Genomic DNA, 22,599 nt, shown 5'->3' with positions numbered 1-22,599 from the left:
TTTTCTGTGACGTAAATACGGAATGTAATTTAATGCAACATTTCAGATCTAACTGCTGTTTAAAGGGGCAGTGTTGAAATTGATGGTGTCGATCTTATTTATTTGAAGTAATACAGCACCCAACTGAAAAGCTCATCAAATATAAAACAATAATTTATTTTCATCTTTTACAAGACATCAAAAATGTGTAACTAACTAGATGTTAATTAAACTGTATTAGTTCAATACATCCAAGCCTACAAAGCGCACAATTAACTACAAGGGTTTTTCCACAATTACACAATCTTTCATATAAACAAATGATATTTATGTACATGCAAAGAAAACAGTTCTAATTTACTGCAGCTTGTTTGTCAGCAGAACTGCTCAAAAGTAAGCAGGTTCCAACAGTTTTTATAGGATCTTCCAGCTGAAAACTGATTAAAATTTAAGCAAGTTACAAGTAGAACAGCAAGAAATTATAAAATACAAGATCTTTTTCAGTATAAATAGATACATGACTGCAGGTTTCTGTATGATCGACGCAAATAGCATTTTATATCTAAAACAGCAGAATTAGGAGTCTTCATTTCATACAAAATATTAACAATGACTAAAGTCTATTGGCATGTGTGAATTTCCAAAGTTAATAACTTGTAGATTCTAAGCAATGTGAAAAGCAAGATATCAGGCTCCAGTTGGTTGTTTAAAAAAGTATATTGTTTTTTTATTTCTGCCTTTAAAAAGGCACAATCGGATCAACTTGTCTGTTTTTGAATTAGTTTTGTCACCCACTGATGTATATGTAGCACTTCCATTCACATATGGACCACTGACGTATTTTATATATTTACAAAATATGCCACTTTTAACGAGGCAAGATCTTTTCTACCTCAATTGGTAGTATTTAATTTACATCATGGAAACGCTTACTTATACAGTAGTTACTGACAACAGGGAATTATATATCCTTGTTCCATCAGGTGATTTAGTGCCGTGAGTCAACAGTTCCTGGATTGTCATCCAGTTATCAAAAATTTTCTTACTCCGTTTCTTCATCATTTTTTTGTGGCTCAGTTCAATGATGTTCATTTCCTTCTTCTCGTCAGTACTCTGCTGCTCTTTCAAACATTCCAATCTACTCTGCATCATGAATTCACGTCGCCTTCTCTGCTCTTTCGCACGCACCAGATGCTGCTTACGTTCTTCCTTGCTCCAATAACGTCCCATTTTCATCTCACTTATTGCATCGTCATCGGTTGTCATACCGCAACGCTCTTCTTTAATCTTCAATGCACGTTCCTTCAGAAGTCTATCTCTGATAGGCCGCTTGGTAATGTATCTGGTTCCGTCACTTCTGATTTTTACTTTCCACTCCATTTTGGGTTCTATCTGACCTGAGGATTCATGAGAAGGTTCCTTGCACATACTTACAAGACTCATTTGACTCTGTGCATATTCCACGGCAGATTTCTGTTGTATCAACTGCATGTAGCTTTGATAGTGCTGAGCATGCGCTGGGATATGAGCATGTTTATACGGGGAATGGTGGTATGAGGTTGAACAGGGTATGTGCTGGGAGCCTGAGTTCTGGGAGAAAGTATGGCCTTTGTTGCTCTCTGCAATTTTTTTCTCCTCCTTTCCATCAGACTGCTGGCTATGGTCAGATTCCTTCGCAGCCGAGTTCGATTTTGCCGGGCTATACTCTCGGCTCCTTGCGTGGGATAGGAGTGGCTTTTGGGGAGAGTTGCTGGAAACAGAATTGCTGGCTGCCCCCTCATTACTTTGACCGTTGATATTCTCAGCTGTTCTGCGCAAGGAGTTGTCGGGAGACAATTCTAACGTGAGTGGTGTGCTGCGACAACTCTCCCCAGTATTGTATGCGCTGGAGCTATCCTTATCTGACTTTTCCGGCAGCTCTGTGATGTCAGAGAGCTTGTGTCGGCGGCTATCGATGCTGGTGTTGTAGTTGTGGAAACCACTGTTGTGTAACATCCATGACTCCTTGTATTGCTCTTTCAGTTGTTGCATCTTATGGGCCCGCACAATGTTCAGACACTCGAGCTCAATGTTACGCAATTCTTCATTCAACATTTCAAGTTCTCGGTCAACAATTTCCTGGTCATTTTTGCTCATATCCATGGTGCTGCTATGGTAGTACAGACTATACTGGTTGGCACTCTGCATCTGACACTTGAGCTCCAGCAGTTCACGGAACCTCTCGCATTCGTCAGCTGGAATGCCAAGAAAATCTGCATCTGTGTAGTCCCCAGAGATGAATGATTCATTACTGAACTGCATGTCGCCACTTCCAAGAGTGTCGTGGCTGTACAAGAGCTTCATGTGACTACTCAGGGTATTAGAGGTGGTGTGCTCATCTCCTAGGTTCTCTTGCTCAGAGCTTTCATCATTTCGAGTGCTCTCGTCGGTACGTCCAACACCACTATCTTTCTCATGCTGATTAGACAAAATAGTGGCCGTATCTGTTGTTCCTTCATCATCTTCTTGCTTTTTCTGCAACACAAAAGGTTGGAAGAGAGCAGGCAAAAATGTCAGTAAAGTTTCACTTAGCCTGAAATATAGATGATTCGATGCTTGTCGCATCAATAGAACAACAATTTGTATTTATATAGCGCCTTCAACGTAGTGAAATGTCCCAAGGCGCTTCACATGAGTATTATGAAACAAAACATTTTGACACCAAGCCACATAAGGAGGACTTAGGGCAGGTGACCAAAAGCTTGGTTAAAGGGGTAGGTTTTAAGGAGTGTAGAGAGGTGGAGAGGTTTAGGGGGGGGAAATCCAGAACTTAGGGCCCAGGCAACAGAAGGCACGGCCACCAATGGTTGAGCGATTATAATCAGGGATGCTCAAGAGGGCAGAATTAAAGGAGTGCAGGCATCTCGGGGGGCTTGTGGGGCTGGAGGAGATTACAGAGATAGGAAGGGGCGAGGCCATGGAGGGATTTGAAAACAAGGATGAGAATTTTGAAATCAAGGTATTGCTTAACCGGAAGCCAATCTAGGTCAGCGAGCACAGGGGTGATGAGTGAGTGGGACTTGGTGTGAGTTAGGACACAGGCGGCCGAGTATTGGATCATCTCTAGTTTACGTAGGGTAGAATGTGGGAGGCCAGACAGGAGGGCATTAGAATAGTCAAGTCTAGAGGTAACAAAGGCATGGATGAGGGTTTCAGCAGCGGATGAGCTGAGTCAAGGGCGGAGATGGGTGATGTTACAGAGGTGCAAATAGGTGGTCTCATTTATGCTGTGGATCTCTGGTGGAAAGCTCATTTCCGGGTCAAATATGATACTAAGGTTACCAACAGTGTGATTCAGTCTCAGACAGAAGTTGGGGAGAGGGATGGAGTCAGTGGCTAGGGAACGGGGTGGGGACCGAAAACAATGGCTTCAGTTTTCTGAATATTTAATTGGAAAAATTTCTACTCATCAGAACTGGATGTGGGACAAGCAGTCTGACAATTTAGAGACTGTGGAGGGGTTGAGAGAAGTGATAGTGAGGGAGAGCTGGGTGTCATCAGCGTACATGTGGAAACTGACGCTGTGTTTTCGGTTTGATGTCGCCAAGGGGCAACATGTAGATGAGAAATAGGAGGGGGCCAAGGACAGATCCTTGGGGGACACCAGAGGTAACGATGCGGGGGCCGGGAAGAGAAGCCGTTGCAGGAGATTCTCTGGCTACGATTAGATGGATAAGAATGGAACCAGGCGAGTGCAGTCCCACCCAGCTGGACGATGGTGGAGAGGCGTTGGAGGAGGATGGAGTGGTCAACCGTGTCAAAGGCTGCAAACAAGTCAAGAAGGATGAGGAGGGATAGTTTGCCTTTATCACAGTCACATAGGATGTCATTTGTGATTTTAATGAGAGCCGTTTCAGTACAGTGGCAGATACGGAAACCGGATTGAAGGGATTCAAACATGGAGTTGTAGGAAAGATGAACACGGATTTGGGAGGCGACAACACGTTCAAGGACTTGAGCGGAAAGGGAGGTTGGAGCTGGGGGAGGTTTGAGCGACATGGGGACAGTACCCCAGGACAGCAACCATTAACAATGTCAGCTAACATGGGAGCCAGAAATGGAAGTTGGATAGTCAGCAGTTTGGTGGGAATAGGGTCAAGGGAGCAGGACGTGGGTCTCATGGACAGGATGAGCTCGGAAAGGTCATGAGGGGAGATCGGAGAGAAATTGGAGAAAGATGTGATGTCAGGGCTCGGGCAGGGGGCTCGGCCCGGTGGGCTTGGGGAAGTTTGTCCCGGTGGGCTAGGGGAAGGAAGGGAAGAGGCAGAGGCGGCTGAACGGATGGTCTCAATCTTAGAGACAAAGAAGTCCATGAGCTCCTCACACATTGTCGGAGGTGAGGGTGGAGACTGGGGAGTTGGGTTTAACAAGACAGTCAGCAGTGGACAATAGAAGCTGGGGTCTGGAACAGTGAGAAAGAACATTGCAAGATAAAAAGTTCGGATTATTGTGCAGGAAATTAAAAAAAAACTATTTTCACGTATACCGTTTCTAGTACGTCGTGCACTCGACTGGTTTATTGTTACTACATTGACTTAAAAAAAATTACAAATAATCGAAACATGAAAGAGAGGCAGACATGGAGATTATTTTAGAATCTTAATGGAGGATTAAACTTGAAATGTTAACCTGTCAGAAACTGCATGAATTGTGGTGTATTTTCAGTAAAAAAAAAAGTTGTCATTAAACATTGCGATAATGATTTTAAAGGGGGGTGGGGAGAGCAAGGACAGGCGGGAGCGGAGTGTGCGCGCCCCAAAGTGGGTGGCACACCGGGGCGGGGGGAGGGGATGGCGAGACCCTACCAACCTGAATGGCCGGGCCTTATACCCATTAATTTATTAATTTTCTCCGCCTTCCACCGGAACCCAGCCAGAACCAGTACCTCACTGTCGGTCGGAAACAGGAATTCGCACAGCAGGTGGTTGCAGCCAAGGACCTGGGGGTTCGATCCCCGGCTGTCAGGTAATTGGTCCCAACTCTGGAAGCACTTGGGCAGAGGGGGTGGAGCCTAGGGCAAGGGATGCCCAAGACCACCTTGTGGGGGGCCCAGGGGAGCCTGGACCACAAAGACACCTGAAATAAAAATGTAAAAACCTACCTGCCTGGATCTCTCCTGGCCCACGATCCAGCTCCCGACAGGTGTGACCCAAGCGACCACACTCCAGCCTCCAGTTAAAATAGCAGATTGGGTCCCAATGAAGTCATTGGGCTTCAATCTACATATTTAAACAAGATCCCGCTAGCTTGGGACAGGTGTTCACGTGTTCAAAAGAGAAAGTTAACATTTATTGCAAAGGGGATGGATATAAAAGCAGGGAAGTCTTGCTACAGTTGTACAGGGTATTGGTGAGGCCACACCTGGAATACTGCGTGCAGTTTTGGTTTCCATATTTACGAAAGGATATACTTGCTTTGGAGGCAGTTCAGAGAAGGTTCACTCGGTTGATTCCGGGGATGAGGGGTTTGACTTATGAGGAAAGGTTGAGTAGGTTGGGCCCCAGTCATTGGAATTCAGAAGAATGAGAGGTGATCTCATCGAAACGTATAAGATTATGAGGGGGCTTGACAAGATGGATGCAGAGAGGATGCTTCCACTGATGGGGGAGACTAGAACTAGAGGGCACGATCTTAGAATAAGGGGCTGCCCATTTAAAACTGAGATGAGGAGAAATTTCTTCTCTCAGAGGGTTGTAAATCTGTGGAATTCGCTGCCTCAGAGAGCTGTGGAAGCTGGGACATTGAATAAATTTAAGACAGAAATAGACAGTTTCTTAAACGATAAGGGGATAAGGGGTTATGGGGAGTGGGCAGGGAAGTGGAGCTGAGTCCATGATCGGATCAGCCATGATCTTATTGAATGGCGGAGCAGGCTCGAGGGGCTGTATGGCTTACTCCTGCTCCTATTTCTTATGTTCTTATAATCTTATGTTAAATTAGCTTAGTGTAGAGTCACGCACCAAAGCAAACTATTACTTTCAAACTAACGCAGCATCGGGAAACTGGCTGGTGCAGTGGGGAAAAGAGACATTTTTGATAGCTACATGACAGGAAGTTCACAAGAGTAATGGGCCAGCAGGTTCAGCTGTTGTTAAGTCACAATTTGCAATGTTTTCTGGCTGCAGTCTTTCCTCCACTGGCAGTATATACTGCAAAACTTCCATGTAAATATACCAACAGTGATACAACAGTTAGATGTGTTAACAACCCCAACCTCGCTCGTTCACCATTAAATTTAATGTAGCACGTTTAGTAAAAAAAGCATAAGAAGCTAGTCCAGGGAGTCGAGCCAGGGATTGACCATGTAGTGTAATTTTCTGTATCGACACTCAGTAATTCACTGATTTATAGCGTGTGCTTTGTGTTTTAAAGGTAAATACTCAAGAAGAATACACATACCTGTACGGGTAATTTCAAGTTTTATAGGATAGAAATAGTTTGAGGAGATGAATAGGGTAGGCATAATGCTTAGTGAAGTGATTGTGCCATCCTCACTCAGGAACATAGGAACAGGAGTAGGCCATTCAGCCCTTCGAGCCTGCTCTGCCATTCAATGAGATCGTGGCTGATCTGCGACTTAACTCCATATACCCGCCTTTGGCCCATATCCCTTAATATCTTTGGTTAATAGAATTGTTAACAAAAATTACCAATTGATCTGGTATCAATTGCCGTTTACGGATGAGAGTTCCAAACTTACATAGGAACATAAGAAATAGGAGCAGGAGTAGGCCATACGGCCCCTCGAGCCTGTTCCGCCATTGAATAAGATCATGGCTAATCCGATCATAGACTCAGCTCCACTTCCTCGCCTGTTCCCCATAACCCCTTATCCCCGTATCGTATCGATTAAGAAACTATCTATTTCTGTTTTAAATTTATTCAATGACCCAGCTTCCACAGCTCTATGAGGCAATGAATTCCACAGATTTACAACCCTCTGAGAGAAGAAATTTCTCCTCATTGCTGGTTTAAATGGGCAGCCCCTTATTCTAAGATCATTCCCTCTAGTGCTAGTCTCCCCCATCAGTGGAAACATCCTCTCTGCATCCACCTTGTCAAGCCTCCTCACAATCTTATACGTTTTGATAAGATCACCTCTCATTCTTCTGAATTCCAGTGAGTAGAGGCCCAATCTACTCAACCTTTCCCTCATCCCCGGAATCAACCTCGTAAACCTTCTCTGAACTGCCTCCAAAGCAAGTATATCCTTTCAGAAATATGGAAACCAAAACTGCACGCAGTATTCCTGATGTGGCCTCACCAATACATTATATAGCTGTGGCAAGATTTCTCTGCTTTTATACTCCATCCCCTTTGCAATAAAGGCCAAGATACCATTGGCCTTCCTGATCACTTGTTATACCTGCATACTATCCTTTTGTGATTCATGCACAAGTACTCCCAGGTCCCGCTGTACTGCAGCACTTTGCAATCTTTCTCCATTTAAATAATAACTTGCTCTTTGATTTTTTTCTGCCAAAGTGCATTACCTCACACTTTATACTCCATCTGCCAAATTTTTGCCCACTCACTTAGCCTGTCTATGTGCTTTTGCAGCTTTTTTGTGTCCTGCTCACACATTGCTTTTCCTCCCATCTTTGTGTCGTCAGCAAACTTGGCTACGTTATATTTCCCTTCTTCCAAGTCGTTAATATAGATTGTAAATAGTTGGGGTCCCAGCACTGATCCTTGCGGCACCCCCACTGGTTACTGGTTGCCCTTTGTGTGTAGAAGTGTTTCCTAATTTCACTCCTGAAAGGTCTGGCTCTAATTTTTCAACTGTGCCCCCTAGTCCTAGAATCTCCAACCGGTGGAAATAGTTTATCTATCTATCTGTCTGTTCCCCTTAATATCTTGATCAGATCACCCCTTAATCATCTAAATTCTAGGGATAACAACCCTAATCGTTACTTAATCCTTGATATTCAGGTATCATTCTGGTAAACCAATGTTGCACTCTCTCTAAGGCCAATATATCCTTCCTAAGGTGTAGAGCCCAGAACTGCTCACAGTACTCCAGGTGTGGTTAACCAGGGTTTTGCCACCTAGCTTTGTGTCATTGCAGGATCTTGCAAATCCGCAAGATCCTGCAAATCCCCTGGGAGGACAGTTGCACCACGTTAGTGTCCTTGATCAGGCCAACATCCCCAGCATTGAAGCACTGACCACACTCGACCAGCTCCGTTGGGCAGGCCACATTGTTTGCACGCCTGACACAAGACTCCCAAAGCAAGTGCTCCACCCGGAACTCCTACACGGCAAGCGAGTCCCAGGTGGGCAGAGGAAACGTTTCAAGGACACCCTCAAAGCCTACCTGATAAAGTGCAACATCCCCACTGACACCTGGGAGTCCCTGGCCAAAGACCGTCCTAAGTGGAGGAAGAGCATCCGGGAGAGCGCTGAGCACCTCGAGTTTCATCGCCGAGAGCATGCAGAAATCAAGTGCAGGCAGCGGAAAGAGCGTGCGGCAAACCAGTCCCACCCACCCTTTCCCTCAACCACTGTCTGTCCCACCTGTGACAGACTGTAATTCCCACATTGGACTGTACAGTCACCTGAGAACTCACTTTTAGAGTGGAAGCAAGTCTTCCTCGATTCCGAGGGACTGCCTATGATGATGATGATGATGTGTCATTGGCAAATTTGGATACATGAGTTTCTATGCCACCATCTACGTATCACCCCTCAGTTTTATTTTCACTGTTGAGAAGAGGTAATAAAAAACAAAGAGAAACAGTGTGAGACTGGAAATCTATGGAGTCCGGTAAGGAAATGGAAAATGAGAGGAGAAACAAGTATGAATGCTGGAAGTTGAAATGAAGGTGATTGTTGGATGTAAAGAGAAGGACCGATTAGTGTTCATGGAAAACGGTGTTAAAAGTGCAAGTGTATTTTTGTAGTGTGAGGCTTGAAAGTAGTTCAAAATGGTATCAGATGACTTGTGGGATGCAACAACAACATAATGGATGACCTGGGTGAATTACTTTCAGCTAATGTGTGAAGCCAGTCATGTATAGTGACTACAAGGAGCAAAGAGGATTTTTACATAGTTTGTTAAAACCATGAAAATCACATGAATTCTGTCTCATTACTCATTCAGACAAATTTTAGATAAAGAATATCATATCTTCCCCAGGACACAAGGCTATAAGACACTGATAATGAGAGTAATGCTCAACAATCAGCTCGAATGTTTAAAGTCTCCTGTGAAAATACATCTTTATGCTCTGACATAAGGATGCGTATTTATTAAAAATGACAGGGAGTTAGCTTAAACTAATTGAGCAAAAATATGACATTTCCTGTTAAAGCACAGGAGTAGAAATGTGTATCCATGGCAAATTAGCAGTGGAATGTCCTGCGCCCAAATTAGCATGGGTCCGATAACTAAATTTGTTGGGCCCATTTTTTAAGCGTCCCAGGTTCCTGAATCTGGTGTTAGACCCCTTGAATATGTTAATTTGGGGCCTAATTAAGGGTGTGTTGAAGAACCTCTTGGTGAGATTAGTCAGCGAAGAGCAGGAAGGGATTGGGGGTGCCCCACTCGGCATTCTTCAGTGATGAAAAAGCCTTCCTATTACACCAGGCATCGCGATTGCCCCCGTAGCTCGCTCCAACCCACCTCCCAGGGCTTAGGCGAGGCAGGTGGCTCGAAATTGAAGTCTTCCCACAGGCAAACTGCCTGCGGAAACATGGTCAGCCAGCAACGCCAAGTCTGACTCATTTCTATCCCACTTAGTAGCTTTAGAAAAAGGTACTTGGTTATAGTCTCATTACCTGTTGAAGCATGTTGGCTGTAAACTGCATAGCCTGATGATGTTGTTCTTCCAGCATGTCCATATGCAAATCATCGAGGAAATCATTACGGTCATCATCCATCCAGCCTTCGTCCAACTGCATTTCATCAGCAAAAGCAACATAAATATATTGTAATATATCTTGATTTCAACAGCAATTAATAGTATAATGCGAAACAATTATAACTTGCATTTACATAGCTCTAGTGTAGAGAAATGTTGCCAAGACTCTGAGCCAAAGGAGGAGATATTAAGCAAAAAGATTAACCAAAGATGTGGGTTTTTAAGGAGGGCTCTTTAAAGTGAACAGGGAAACGGAGAGGTTTAGGAAGGGAATTCCAGAACATGAGGCCTAGGCTGCTGAAGGCACAGCCACCAATTGGGGGCGGGGAGCAGGGAAGCAGTTTGCTTCTGTCAGAGAAATGGAGAATTGGGGGTTGTAGGGCTGGAGCTGGTTGGAGATAAGCAGGGTTGGGTGTCAAGGCCATGAAGGGATTTTAATACAAGGATTAGAATTTTCAATTTGAGGCACTACCAGGAGCTAATGTCATCATCATAGGCAGTCCCTTGGAATCAAGGAAAACTTGCTTTCACTCTTAAAATGAATCCTTAGGTGACTGAACAGCCCAATATGAGAACTACAGTCCCTGTCACAGGTGGGATAGATAGTCATTGAGGGAAAGGGTGGGTGGGACTGGTTTGCCACACGCTCTTTCCGCTGCCTGCGCTTGGTTTCTGCATGCTCTCAGCGATGAGACTCGAGGTGCTCAGCGCCCTCCCGGATGCACTTCCTCCATTTGGGGCGGTCTTAGGCCAGGGACTCCCAGGTGTCAGTTGCACTTTATCAGGGAGGCTTTGAGGGTGTTCCTTTAATGTTTCCTCTGCCCACTTTTGGCTCATTTGCCGTGAAGGAGTTCCGAGTAGAGCTAATGAAGGACAGCAAGGTGAGAGCTTACAGGTGAGCAGGATTGGTGCGAAATAGGATGTGGGAAGCAGCGTTTGGATGAGCTGAATTTTACAGAGGGTGGTAGGTCATCCAGGTGAGCATTAGAACAGTTGAATCTGGAAGTGATGAAGGCATGGATGAATGTTTCTGCCGTAGATAGGCTTGAGCAGGGGTGGAGGCGAACCATGATTCTGAGAACCATGTAGGTGATCTTTGTGACGGAGAGGTTATAGTGTCAGAAACGCATCTCGTGGTTGAACGGGATGCCGAGGTTGTGAACAGTCCAGTTCAGCCTGAGACAGTAGTCAGAGAACAGGATGCAATGGGTGTCTTGAAAACCACCTGATGAACCTTTCTTGGAACATGGTGTTGTCGCTTTAGTATATTTTGGAAACACTTGGCTGTGTTTGTGTTTCTGCAAGTTTAAAAAAATGCCACTTCTTCTTGCCAATATTCTTCCCTCATGAAAGCAGTGATTTCTTGCCATGGTGTGGGTTGACTATTGATGCCTTCCTTCCCAATCTTGATGTATGATCCTGGATAGCGAGTGTCAACACAGTTGAGGCCACTTCTGTCCTCACTCACTCTTCACATTTCCTGAAAAGCTCACGGGATATCATTAGGAAGTGGGAATTTCTGCCAATTTAGCGCTCTCTAGCCAAGGGAGGCTAACAGTAGCTCAGCTACTGCTGTGCTCCTGAGATCTGTTAACTTGGCATAGAACAGGGCTATGCAGAGACACTCTGTGTCTGAGCCAGATGAGCTGTTGGGAAATGCGACCATGTTTCGCAGCTAATTCAAACACAGTGTAAGTAATCAGACTCTAAAAGCATTGATGTGTTGGAAAAGTATCCTTGCAATTAACTACAGGTATCTGAAATTACTTTGAGTGAACAGCAGTTTCCTTTAACAATGTCAAGTTTAAATACAGTAACAATATTTTGTTTGGTCTAAACACAGACTGGTCTATTTTACAGCCTATAGATACAACACAAACTGCTTTAGAGATCTTGGAAATAGAAAAAAAAACTGTAGAGTTAAAACCTCGTAATTTTAGCACTCGGTGGTGGCCAATTTTAAATCTGTTCTTCCTCTCCTCCCCACCTGCCAACAGAACATGGCAAAAGCAGAAGCTCTTAAAAGAAAACAGATGCTGAAATTACAGCATTACCAATATCATGGATGAAAGTTGTAAAAAGGAAATGTAGAACTCTATATTTTGATTTTCCCTCCATGTCCCAACAGTCTCACTGTAAAAGCTGCAATAAAACACGATGCCAATTGTGACAAGAATGTTATTGGTATCATAACCTCTGAAGATTGAAAAAATTCAGTCCTATCTTATGACACCTTGAGTTATTGCAATCTTACTTTTACGATTGCGCTATGTGTAACAGCAATTACTGAGCAAAGACCACTGGATTGTCACTGTAAAAAAATAAAATAACACAAACTCACCATTGCATCTAGCTTTATTTTGGGGATGAACTTAAAAGTTCCCAGCTTTCACTTGAACAAGTTTTGCTGTTCTTTAAGTCTTTGTTGATCGGACACTCTGCTTCTGTATTTTTGGTAGAAGTGGGGCTTTGTTGTAAAACTGAGGAGCTGGAGCAATTTCTCTTTTTGTGAACAATGATGTTGTGATTTTAAAGAATGACAAATTGCCATGACGTGCTGGAGTGAGGGCTGAGCTTCTTCATGTGTTACTTTGGTTCATTACCACCTAAGTCTCCTTTCTCAACCTCAACTGGTGCAAAATAGCTGGTTATTAGGTTGAAGAATTACCTATTCATTGAGACTCTAACCTCAAAAATTAGGAAAAATATGCAAACGAAGCAGCAAAATTAAAATAACCAGATATTCTTTCCTCATCCTGCTTCATTGAAAACCAATTGCAACATGATAACTCGCTGGACCTCTGCTGCATGAACTTGGAGCCATTAAACAATACTGAGAACGCCCCGCCCTCCGCCCCCATTTGTCAAGGAAGAAATACTGTATGTAAAAAGCTGGTTTGAGGAAATTCTGTAGCAAATACATAAATTATAAAGTTGAGCTGAAGAGGCTCACAACGGAAGAAAAGCAGATGTAGGAACTGTCAGAAGTCACAAGGTTGAAGACAAAGAAAGAGTAAAGACCTGGGCTAAGTGAAGATAACACCCCCTGAATTAACAGAACCTTGATGAGGTGAAGGTCCACAGAGCAGTCCCATCAGATGAGATCATGAGTTAATGCAATTTTACTTTACTAGCTAACGCTATGTGTAACTTGGTACCTGTGGATCCTCGCTTCAAAGAAAATAAGTAAACAAATTCAAAATCACTATTTTGGGGAGAGAATAAGCATTTCTAAATTTCACTTGAACATTTTTTGTTGTTATTAAGTTTCCTGCAAAATATTGGGTGGGGATTTGTGGTCCTTGAACTTGCTGATAGACTTTTTATGGGCTTTTGCATTGGAAGTTCCTGCCAGCTAACTATTGAAAAAGTGCAGCACCCTCTACAGGGCACCTGACACTTGTGTGAACAGGGAAGTTGCTGTGTATCTGTTTAACCAATCAGATTGAAGAATTGTTAATGAGCAGCACAGAGTCTGAGCCAGGAAGTGTCAGTTACAATAGTTAATACTATGTCAAATCAGGTACAGAAAGAAAAATAGAGAGGGAAAGAAAGATGGTATTAAGAGACAGAGAGATAAAAGAGATAGAAAGAAAAAGTAAAACAAATATTTAATTGTTTTTGTTTTTTAAAAATCTCCAACAATAACTAAAATGTGAAGGAACGAGACTCCACACTTGTAAAAGTTAATTTTCAGTGCCTGAGAGGTTGCTTGGCAATAATTAAGACTTATTGGGCTGTTAAAAGGGTACATACACTGGAATGAACAAGCCCTAATCTTTTCTGCCAAGTTTAGTTGATATTTATCAGGTGAGTACCCCATTTATCACCCCATTCCATGTATTTCAATGTTGAGTCTCTCGGCGAGATAACGATATTGCTTCTGAATTTGTGTGTTTAACTGCGCATGTGCGGACGCCGGAAGCTGTTGTCTGATTTACACATTAATAACGGTGAGCACTTTTGGCCTCACCGTTATCTTTACCGCAAAATCCGGGCCATTCTTTCCAAAATTCACAGACTTCAACAGACATTGTCCTCCTTAGGTCCAGAAAGGGCACAACAAACCTTTCCTCTAAATACCTGGCATGGGGAACAGTTCAGAGCAGTATTGTTATAAATGATGTGACTCAACAAAACTCCTATCAAAGGTGCATTCAAAGAGGGTAATTTAACATTAAAGGATTAACCTTCTTCCAAGCCCACGCAACAGAGCTGATGGTGCACAGATATAGATATGATCGGCCACAAAAGAAAGATGGAAATGGACAGCTTAACAAACCTGTGCAACTGAGGATCAAGCACACTCCTTGGTATTTCTTACAAATGCCATGTGCCTGGAGGAATTTATAAAGAGGAATTTTCTGGTATTAAATGGATTGATATGTTAAAAAGACATCAACATCTTTTTGCCTCAGGCAGCAGAAATTCATTAGAAATTTTACCTGCTGAACTTTATCTTTTTGGGAAATGACTCTTCTGGCATGATGTCTGAAATCATTATCAGATTAACAGAGTTGGGATAACTATCAGAATAAATAGCAATGGCTCAGGATCATTGTTACTTTGACAATAACTAATTAAGATACAATTGTCTCTAAAATGCGTCCTTGTTCTAATTTAGTTCTCTTTTCATTTTAGCCCATCAATTAGTATTGAAATAACTTAGGTTGCAGTTATACCACTTTGCATCCATGTGAAATGCGTCGACACAAAAGTAGCACGATAACTTAGGAGTCAGATTTCAGTCTGCCTCCTGAATGCATTACAGCATGAGCAGTGGGAGATGTTCCGGTAAATAGTCTCCCACTATTTGCACTTCATCCTGGGGTTAGTATAACTCCAATTCAATGTGATGCTGTATTTGAAACATACCCAGGTGATCCACGGCTTGCAGGTAGAAAGCAGTAACTCTGATCCGAGATTCCACACTTCTTCGAAAATCAGTTACTGAACATTTGTAAAAAGTGGCGCAAATTGTTGATTTTTGCTTTATATGGTATTTAATGAGAAATTCATGTAGGTTTCCTCAGAGTCAAATAGAAAAGTGAATATTCCAGACCTGTCATTGGTGACCTCCCTCCAGGTAAATTGCATGTGTAGACATTGGGTAGGGACAAGTCTGGACTTGGTGGTGTTGCCCCAATGGTCCAACAGCCTGAAGAGACTTAATGGGTTATTTTACAAGTCGGTGCTGCTGGGAAGCTTTGCCCGTCAATGGCACAAATCAGAAATTCTGAAATGTATTGCCTCTGACCTTCCAACTATTATCAGTTGGGAATTACATTCTATGCTCACATATGGAGCATGAGCATTTGGGAGTGGCTGCAGAGAGCTATCAGTGCACATTGCATCAGTCACAGTCTTCAGGAGAAGAGAGCAGAAAAAGGGAGGGGGGGGGTTGCGAAATCGGGCGTGTTCCCTTATTGCAGCAGCTAACTCCAACATTCCCTCCCTCATGTGCCCTGACAGTGTCTCAGCTACCTCCAACATTCCCTCCCTCATGTTCACTGACAGCGCATCAGCTACCTGCGATATTCCCTCCCTCATGTTCCTGGACAGTGTTTCCATTTCTCGTGAGAGTGTTGTTACTTCTCCCGACAGCCCCGATACCTCATACAGATACCCACCCCACTGATGGTATCCAGCAGTGATCGCGCAAGGTCAATGCTCTCCGCACTCATTGCCATCATCTGAACCTCAGGAGAGCGCGGTCGAGCTCTCCTCCGCTTCACCCTGGGTGTGGCTCGCAGCATCCCAGTGGGACCCGCAGCCTCAGATGGTGGGAAACCATGGAATGTCCCACCGACACTCAAACCACGACACAAGGAAGGAACTGGCACCTCAATGGGCGGCACCTGCACCTCCTCCAAATTGAGTACAACAGTGGGGACTTCATCCATCCCCTCCCCCTCCCTCTCACCCCCATGCTCTTGGTCTGGAAGGTGGGATTGGAAGATGTTCTCCTCTTCAGGCTCATCCTCATCTGAATCTTCTTCTGCATCGTCAGGGTTGGCCTCAAGTTCTGCAAAATGTAACAGGACAGACAAATGGTTTAGCAACAGAGGAAGGGGGCAGGGTGTCATGAGTAGGCTCACACAGCGCAGGCAGCAGGCTGATTTGAAGGACCACGATGAATGATAGCACATTGCATCAACCGAAGCGTAGCTGACGGAGACATCCCCATGAACCGAAGCCTGGCTAGCCCACGCAGTACTTAACATTTAGCAAAGTCAGACTGTGGAATTTGCAAGACTTACCCTCTCCCTCGAGTATGGGCCCAGCTTGTGCAGTGGTGGTTACTTTTCTCCAGGCAGGACCCATCAAAGCAGCGACCCTCTCTTCCAAGTGTGTCCAAGTGGGAGCAGATTTGCCGGGCCTCCTCCTGTTCGAGTTCTCTCTCGTTTGTTGTGTGCCACTTTCCTTTGCAAAGATGAAAATATAACTTTTAGAGAGGTGACTTTCTGTTGGGTGGGACATATACAGATGGTCACAGTTACAATTGCAATTCCAGTGAATAAATGAAAATATTACTTACACTAACTACTTGACCAAGGTCCTGCCACTTCTTTTTGCTCTGGCCTCCAGACCTCGGGGTGGTCACCATTGCACAGTAATCTTCTGCAAGTTGGTTCCAGTGTTTCTTCATTTCTTTGGGTGGAACTTTTATGTGACCTCTGCTGATGTCCAGCTCGTGCCTTCTGTTCTCAATCACAGTAACTAGTGCCTCCCCTTCGTCCTGTGAGAAATTCTTGGTTCTTGCGCCGCGTTGCATCTTGTATTGCAGCTCCGATTTTTCCCCAATGAGAATTAAAGTTCTCACACAGCACTCAAAGTTCTCAGACACATTTAAAAATGGCCGATTGCAGACCGGGAGCTATACTGCGCATGCACGCACATCAGAACCACGTCAAAAACATCCTTTTTTTCGTGCATGCGCAGAAGGGGCGGCATCGTTTTCTCGGTGCAGCCATTAGGCTCCAGCCCCCGAGGCTACAGGACAGGCTGTGCGCCACTCATTTAAAAAAAAATAGAACGGGGAAACTTGGCACATTTATTTTTGGAGCAGTTGTGGTCTAGAAAAATAGGTGTAAATCTGGCAATATGCTAAAAAAATGGCTTTGGGCAGATTTGAGCCCATAGAACTATGGGGCATAGTCTTAGAATAAGGGGCCGCCTATTTAGAACTGAGATGAGGAGAAAGTTCTTCTCTCAGAGGGTTGTAAATCTGTGAAATTCTCTGCCCCAACAGAACTGTGGAGGCTGGGCCATTGAATATATTTAAGGTGGAGATAGACTGTATTTTGAACAATAAAGGAGTGAAGGGTTATGGGGAGCGGGCAGGGAAGTGGAGCTGAGTCCATGATCAGATCAGCCATGATCTTATTAAATGGCGGAGCAGGCTCGAGGGGCCAAATGGCCTACCCCTGCTCCTATATCTTATGTTCCTATGAATCAAATAACTAGGGCTGTAGATAGGGCTTTGAGCTAAAAGAGGGGAGGGGAATGGTCAGGTGAGGGGAAATTTAGAAATCTAAAGAGAAAAGTCAAGGCACTAGAGCAATGTAGTGATTTGGGTAAAAATAAGCGGAGTGTGACAGGAAGGGACAGAGTGAATGGTTATAGTGCATCAGCGAATAAGGTGAAAGCAGGGAATAATGGCTTTGGTACAATAGCCATTACAGAGACATAGTTGCAAGATGACCAAGGTTGGGAACTAAATATTCCAGAGTACTTGATGTTTTGAAAAGACAGGCAGATTGGAAAAAGAATAATCCTGATAATTAAAGATGACATAAGGATAGTAGTGAGAAAGGATCTAAGCTCAGAAGATCAGGAAGTGGAATCTGTATGGGAGGAGATAAGAAATAACAAGGGGCAGAAATCACTGGTTGGAGTAGTTTATAGGCCCCCAAACAGTAGCTATACCATTGGAAAGTATATTAATCAACAAATAATAGCAGCGTGTAACAATAATCATGGGGGACTTTAATCTTCATATAGATTGGGCAAATCAAATTGGCAAAGGTAGTCTGGAGGACGAGTTCAGCATTACAGCAAAATTCTAAAGGGGCAAAGTGTGTTAAAAAGACAAGCCTGAAGGCTCCGTGCCTCAATGCGAGGAGTATTCGGAATAAGGTGGACGAATTAACTGTGCGGATAGCAGTTAACGGGTATGATGTAATTGGCATCACGGAGACATGGCTCCAGGGTGACCAAGGCTGGGAACTCAATATCTAGGGGTATTCAACATTAGGGAAGGATAGACAGAAAGGAAAAGGAGGCGGGGTGGCATTGCTAGTTAAAGAGGAAATTACTGCAATAATAAGAAAGGACATTAGCTTGGATGATGTGGAATCGGTATGGGTGGAGCGACAGAATACCAAAGGGCAGAAAACGCTAGTGGGAGTTGTGTACAGACCACCAAACAGTAGTAGTGAGGTTGGGGACAGCATCAAACAAGGAATTAGGGATGCATGCTGTTGTGTATCTGTAAAGCATGCACTCGATGTTCCGCCACCAGGGAGCTCATCCCCTGAAGTCCCAAGGGATCCCAGCATCCCTTGGGAGCACTGTATATAAGCCGGCCCCGAAGGCCTGTTCCTCACTCTGGAGTGTCTTATTAAAGACTGAGGTCACTGTTACTTTAACCTCCCTGTGTGCAGTCTCATCTGTATTAGGAACAAAATAACTGGCGACGAGAATATGAATCCAATGCAAAGATGCAGCAAACTGTGGGCATCCTGGAGAAGTTCTCGGAGGGCGAGGACTGGGAAGCCGATGTCGAACGGCTAGACCAGTACTTTGTAGGCAACGAGCTGGACGGAGAAGGAAGCGCTGCAAAAAGGAGAGCGGTCCTCCTCATGGTCTGCGGGGCACCGACCTGCAGCCTCATGAAGAATCTTCTGGCTCCGGTGAAACCCACAGATAAGTCGTATGAGGAGCTGTGTACACTGGTTTGGGAGCATCTTAACCTGAGGGAGAGCTTGCTGATGGCGAGGTATTGGTTCGACACGTGCCAGTGATCTGAAGGTCAGGAAGTGGCGAGCTACGTCGACGAGCTAAGGCGACTTGCAGAACAATGTGAGTTTGATGGCTACCTGGAGCAAATGCTCAGACTTTTTTCTACTGGGCATTGGCCACGAGACCATCCTACGAAAACGAGACAGTAAGGCCATTGCGATAGCACAGGCGTTTATGTCCACCAGTGATACCACCAAACAAATCTCTCAGCACACAAGTGCAAGCAATGTTCATAAATTAACTGGAACTGTGTTTGCGAGCAGAAATGTACAGGGCAGAAACCACGAGTCTGCAACTACCAGCAGGCCTCAGGTGACCCAGATGACTCAGACTCCCCAACAAAGGATGAATGCAAGGCAATTCACATCTTGTTGGCGTTGTGGAGGCTTCCATTCAGCCTATTCATGCTGCTTCAAAGGGTATGTTTGCAAGAGCTGTGGAACAATGGGGCACCTCCAACGAGCTTGCAAATGAGCTGCAAGCTCTGCAAATCCTGCTAACCACCACGTGGCAGAGGAAGATCAGTCCATGGTGGATCAAAGCAATTTCGAGCCTCAGAGAGAGGAGGCAGATGCTGAAGTACACGGGGTGCACACATTTTCGATGAAATGTCCACCTATAACGCTAAACGTAAAATTGAATGGCTTACCCGTAGTCATGGAACTGGACACTAGCCAATCCATCATGAGTAAAAAGATGTTTGAGAGACTATGGTGCAACAAGGCATTCAGACCAGCCCTGAGCCCCAACTGAGAACGTACACCAAAGAGTTTATCACTGTCCTGGGCAGCGCCATGGTCAAGGTCACCTACGAGGGCACGGTGCACGAACTGCCACTCTGGATTGTCCCGAGCGATGGCACCACCATGCTTGGAAGGAGCTGGCTGGGCAACATCCGCTGGAACTGGGATGACATCCGAGCGCTATCACATGTCGATGAGGCCTCATGTACCCAGGTTCTCAACAAATTTCCTTCCCTTTTTGAGCCAGGCATTGGAAACTTTTCTGGGGCGAAGGTGTGGATCCACTTGGTCCCAGAGGCACGACCCATTCACCACAAGGCGCGAGCGCTACCTCACATGATGAGGGAGAGAGTGGAAATCAAGCTGGACAGGCTGCAATGCGAGGGCATCATCTCCCCAGTGGAATTCAGCGAGTGGGCCAGCCCGATTGTTCCAGTACTCAAAAGTGATGGCACGGTCAGGATTTGCGGCGATTATAAAGTAATTATTAATCGTTTCTCGCGACAGGACCAATACCCGCTACCTAAGGCAGACGACCTATTTGTGACGCTGGCAGGAGGCAAGATGTTCACCAAGCTTGACCTGACTTCGGCCTACATGACGCAGGAGCTGGAGGAGTCTTCAAAGGGCCTCATCTGCATCGACACGCACAAGGGACTTTTCATCTACAACAAATGCCCGTTTGGAATTTGGTCGGCTGCAGTGACCTTCCAGAGAAACATGGAGAGCCGACTCAAGTCGGTACCACACACAGTGGTCTTTCAGGACGACATATTGGTCACGGGTCGGGACACCGCCGAGCACCTACAAAACCTGGAGGAGGTCCTCCAGCGACTGGATTGCGTAGGGCTGCTGCTGAAGAGGTCGAAATGCGTCTTCATGGCAACAGAAGTGGAGTTTTTGGGGAGAAAGAGCGCGGCGGACGGCATTCGGCCCACAGACGCCAAGGCAGAGGCTATCAGGAACACGCCCAGACCACAGAACGTCACGGAGCTGCGGTCGTTCCTAGGACTCCTCAACTATTTTGGTAACTTCATACCGGGGTTAAGCACCCTCTTAGAGCCCCTACATGTGTTATTACGTAAAGGTGAGAACTGGGTATGGGGGAAAAGACCAAGTAATTGCTTTTGAGAAAGCCAGAAACATTTTATGCTCCAACAAGTTGCTTGTATTGTATAACCCGTGTAAAAGACTTGTGCTAGCATGTGACGCGTCGTCGTACGGAGTCGGGTGTGTATTACAACAAGCTAACGTTGCGGGGAAGTTGCAACCTGTCGCCTATGCCTCCAGGAGCTTGTCTAAGGCCGAGAGGGCCGACAGCATGATTGAGAAAGAGGCATTAGCGTGTGTGTTCGGGGTAAAGAAAATAAATCAGTACCTGTTTGGCCTCAAATTTGAGCTGGAAACCGATCACAAGCCCCTCACATCCCTGTTCGCTGAAAACAAAGGGATAAATACTAATGCCTCAGCCCGCTTACAAAGGTGGGCACTCGCGCTATCAGCGTATAACCATAGCATCCGCCACAGGCCAGGCACCGAGAACTGTGCGGATGCTCTCAGTCGGCTACCATTGCCCACAACAGGGGTGGAAATGGCACAGCCTGCAAACTTGTTGATGGTGGCGCAGCCCGCAGACTTGTTGATGATCATGGAAGTGTTTGAAAATGATAAATGATAAATCACCTGTCATGGCCCGCCAGATTAGGACTTGGACCAGCCAAGATCCTCTGCTGTCCCTAGTAAAAAACTGTGTACTGCATGGGAGCTGGGCCAGCATCCCCGTTGAAATGCAAGAGCCAATCAAGCCTTTCCAGCGTCGAAATGACCAGCTGTCCATTCAGGCAGACTGCCTGTTGTGGGGTAACCGCATAGTGCTGCCCAAAAAGGGCAGGGAGACATTCATCTCGGATCTCCAGAGCACACACCCGGGTATAGTAATGTTGAAAGCAATAGCCAGATCCCACGTGTGGTGGCCCGGTATCGACTCTGACTTAGAGTCCTGTGTACGGCAATGCAGCGTGTGTGCTCAGTTGAGCAATGCGCTCAGAGAGGCACCACTAAGTTTGTGGTCCTGGCCCTCCAGACCATGGTCGAGGATCCATGTCGACTATGCGGTTCCGTTTCTCGGTAAAATGTTCCTGGTGGTGGTGGATGCTTTTTCAAAATGGATTAAATGTGAAATAATGTCGGGAAGCACCGTCACCGCCACCATTGAAAGCCCGAGGGCCATGTTTGCCACCCACGGCCTGCCTGACATACTGGTCAGTGACAACGGGCCATGTTTCACCAGTGCCGAATTTAAAGAATTCATGACCCGCAATGGGATCAAACATGTCACCTCGGCCCCGTTTAAACCAGCCTCCAATGGGCAGGCAGAGTGGGCAGTACAAACCATCAAACAGAGCCTCAAACGAGTCACAGAAGGCTCACTCCAAACCAGCCTGTCCCGAGTACTGCTCAGCTACTGCACGAGATCCCACTCGCTCACAGGGGTGCCTCCGGCTGAGCTATTCATGAAAAGGACACTTAAAACCAGACTCTCGTTGGTTCACCCCAACCTGCATGATCAGGTAGAGAGCAGGCGGCAGCAACAAAATGTAAACGATGGTCGCGCCACTGTGTCACGGGAAATTGATCTGAATGACCCTGTGTACGTACTAAACTATGGACATGATCTCAAGTGGATCGCGGGCACGGTGATAGCTAAAGAAGGGAATAGGGTGTTTGTAGTCAAACTAGACAATGGACAAATTTGCAGAAAGCACCTGGATCAAACGAGGCTGCGGTTCACAGACTGCCCTGAACAACCCACAGCAGACACCACCTTTTTTGAGCCCACAACACACCCAAAGGATCAACGACACCACGTCAGACCAGAAAATCGAACCCATCACGCCCAACAGCCCAACAAGGCCAGGCTCACCCAGCAGCCCTGCAGGGCCAACAACAAG

At 45.4% G+C, this 22,599-nt stretch overlaps 1 protein-coding gene across 3 annotated transcripts in view; it reads right to left on the bottom strand.

Moving 5' to 3' along the window:
* Positions 1–494: 494 nt before the first annotated feature.
* The window catches only part of pdzrn3b (PDZ domain containing RING finger 3b), a 446,914-nt gene continuing 424,809 nt past the window's right edge, over positions 495–22,599 (bottom strand). For all 3 annotated transcript variants that reach the window (XM_070895159.1, XM_070895157.1, XM_070895158.1), the window contains 2 exons: positions 9,799–9,915; positions 495–2,493 (listed from right to left, as the gene is read on the bottom strand). In XM_070895159.1, coding sequence (XP_070751260.1) covers positions 913–2,493; positions 9,799–9,915 — 1,698 coding nt within the window. In that variant the 3' untranslated portion in view covers positions 495–912. The remainder of the gene's footprint in view (positions 2,494–9,798; positions 9,916–22,599) is intronic.

Source organism: Pristiophorus japonicus, chromosome 12, assembly GCF_044704955.1.
Source record: "Pristiophorus japonicus isolate sPriJap1 chromosome 12, sPriJap1.hap1, whole genome shotgun sequence".
In the NCBI taxonomy this organism is placed as follows: domain Eukaryota; kingdom Metazoa; phylum Chordata; class Chondrichthyes; family Pristiophoridae; genus Pristiophorus; species Pristiophorus japonicus.
This window is presented reverse-complemented; position numbering and strand designations above follow the sequence as displayed.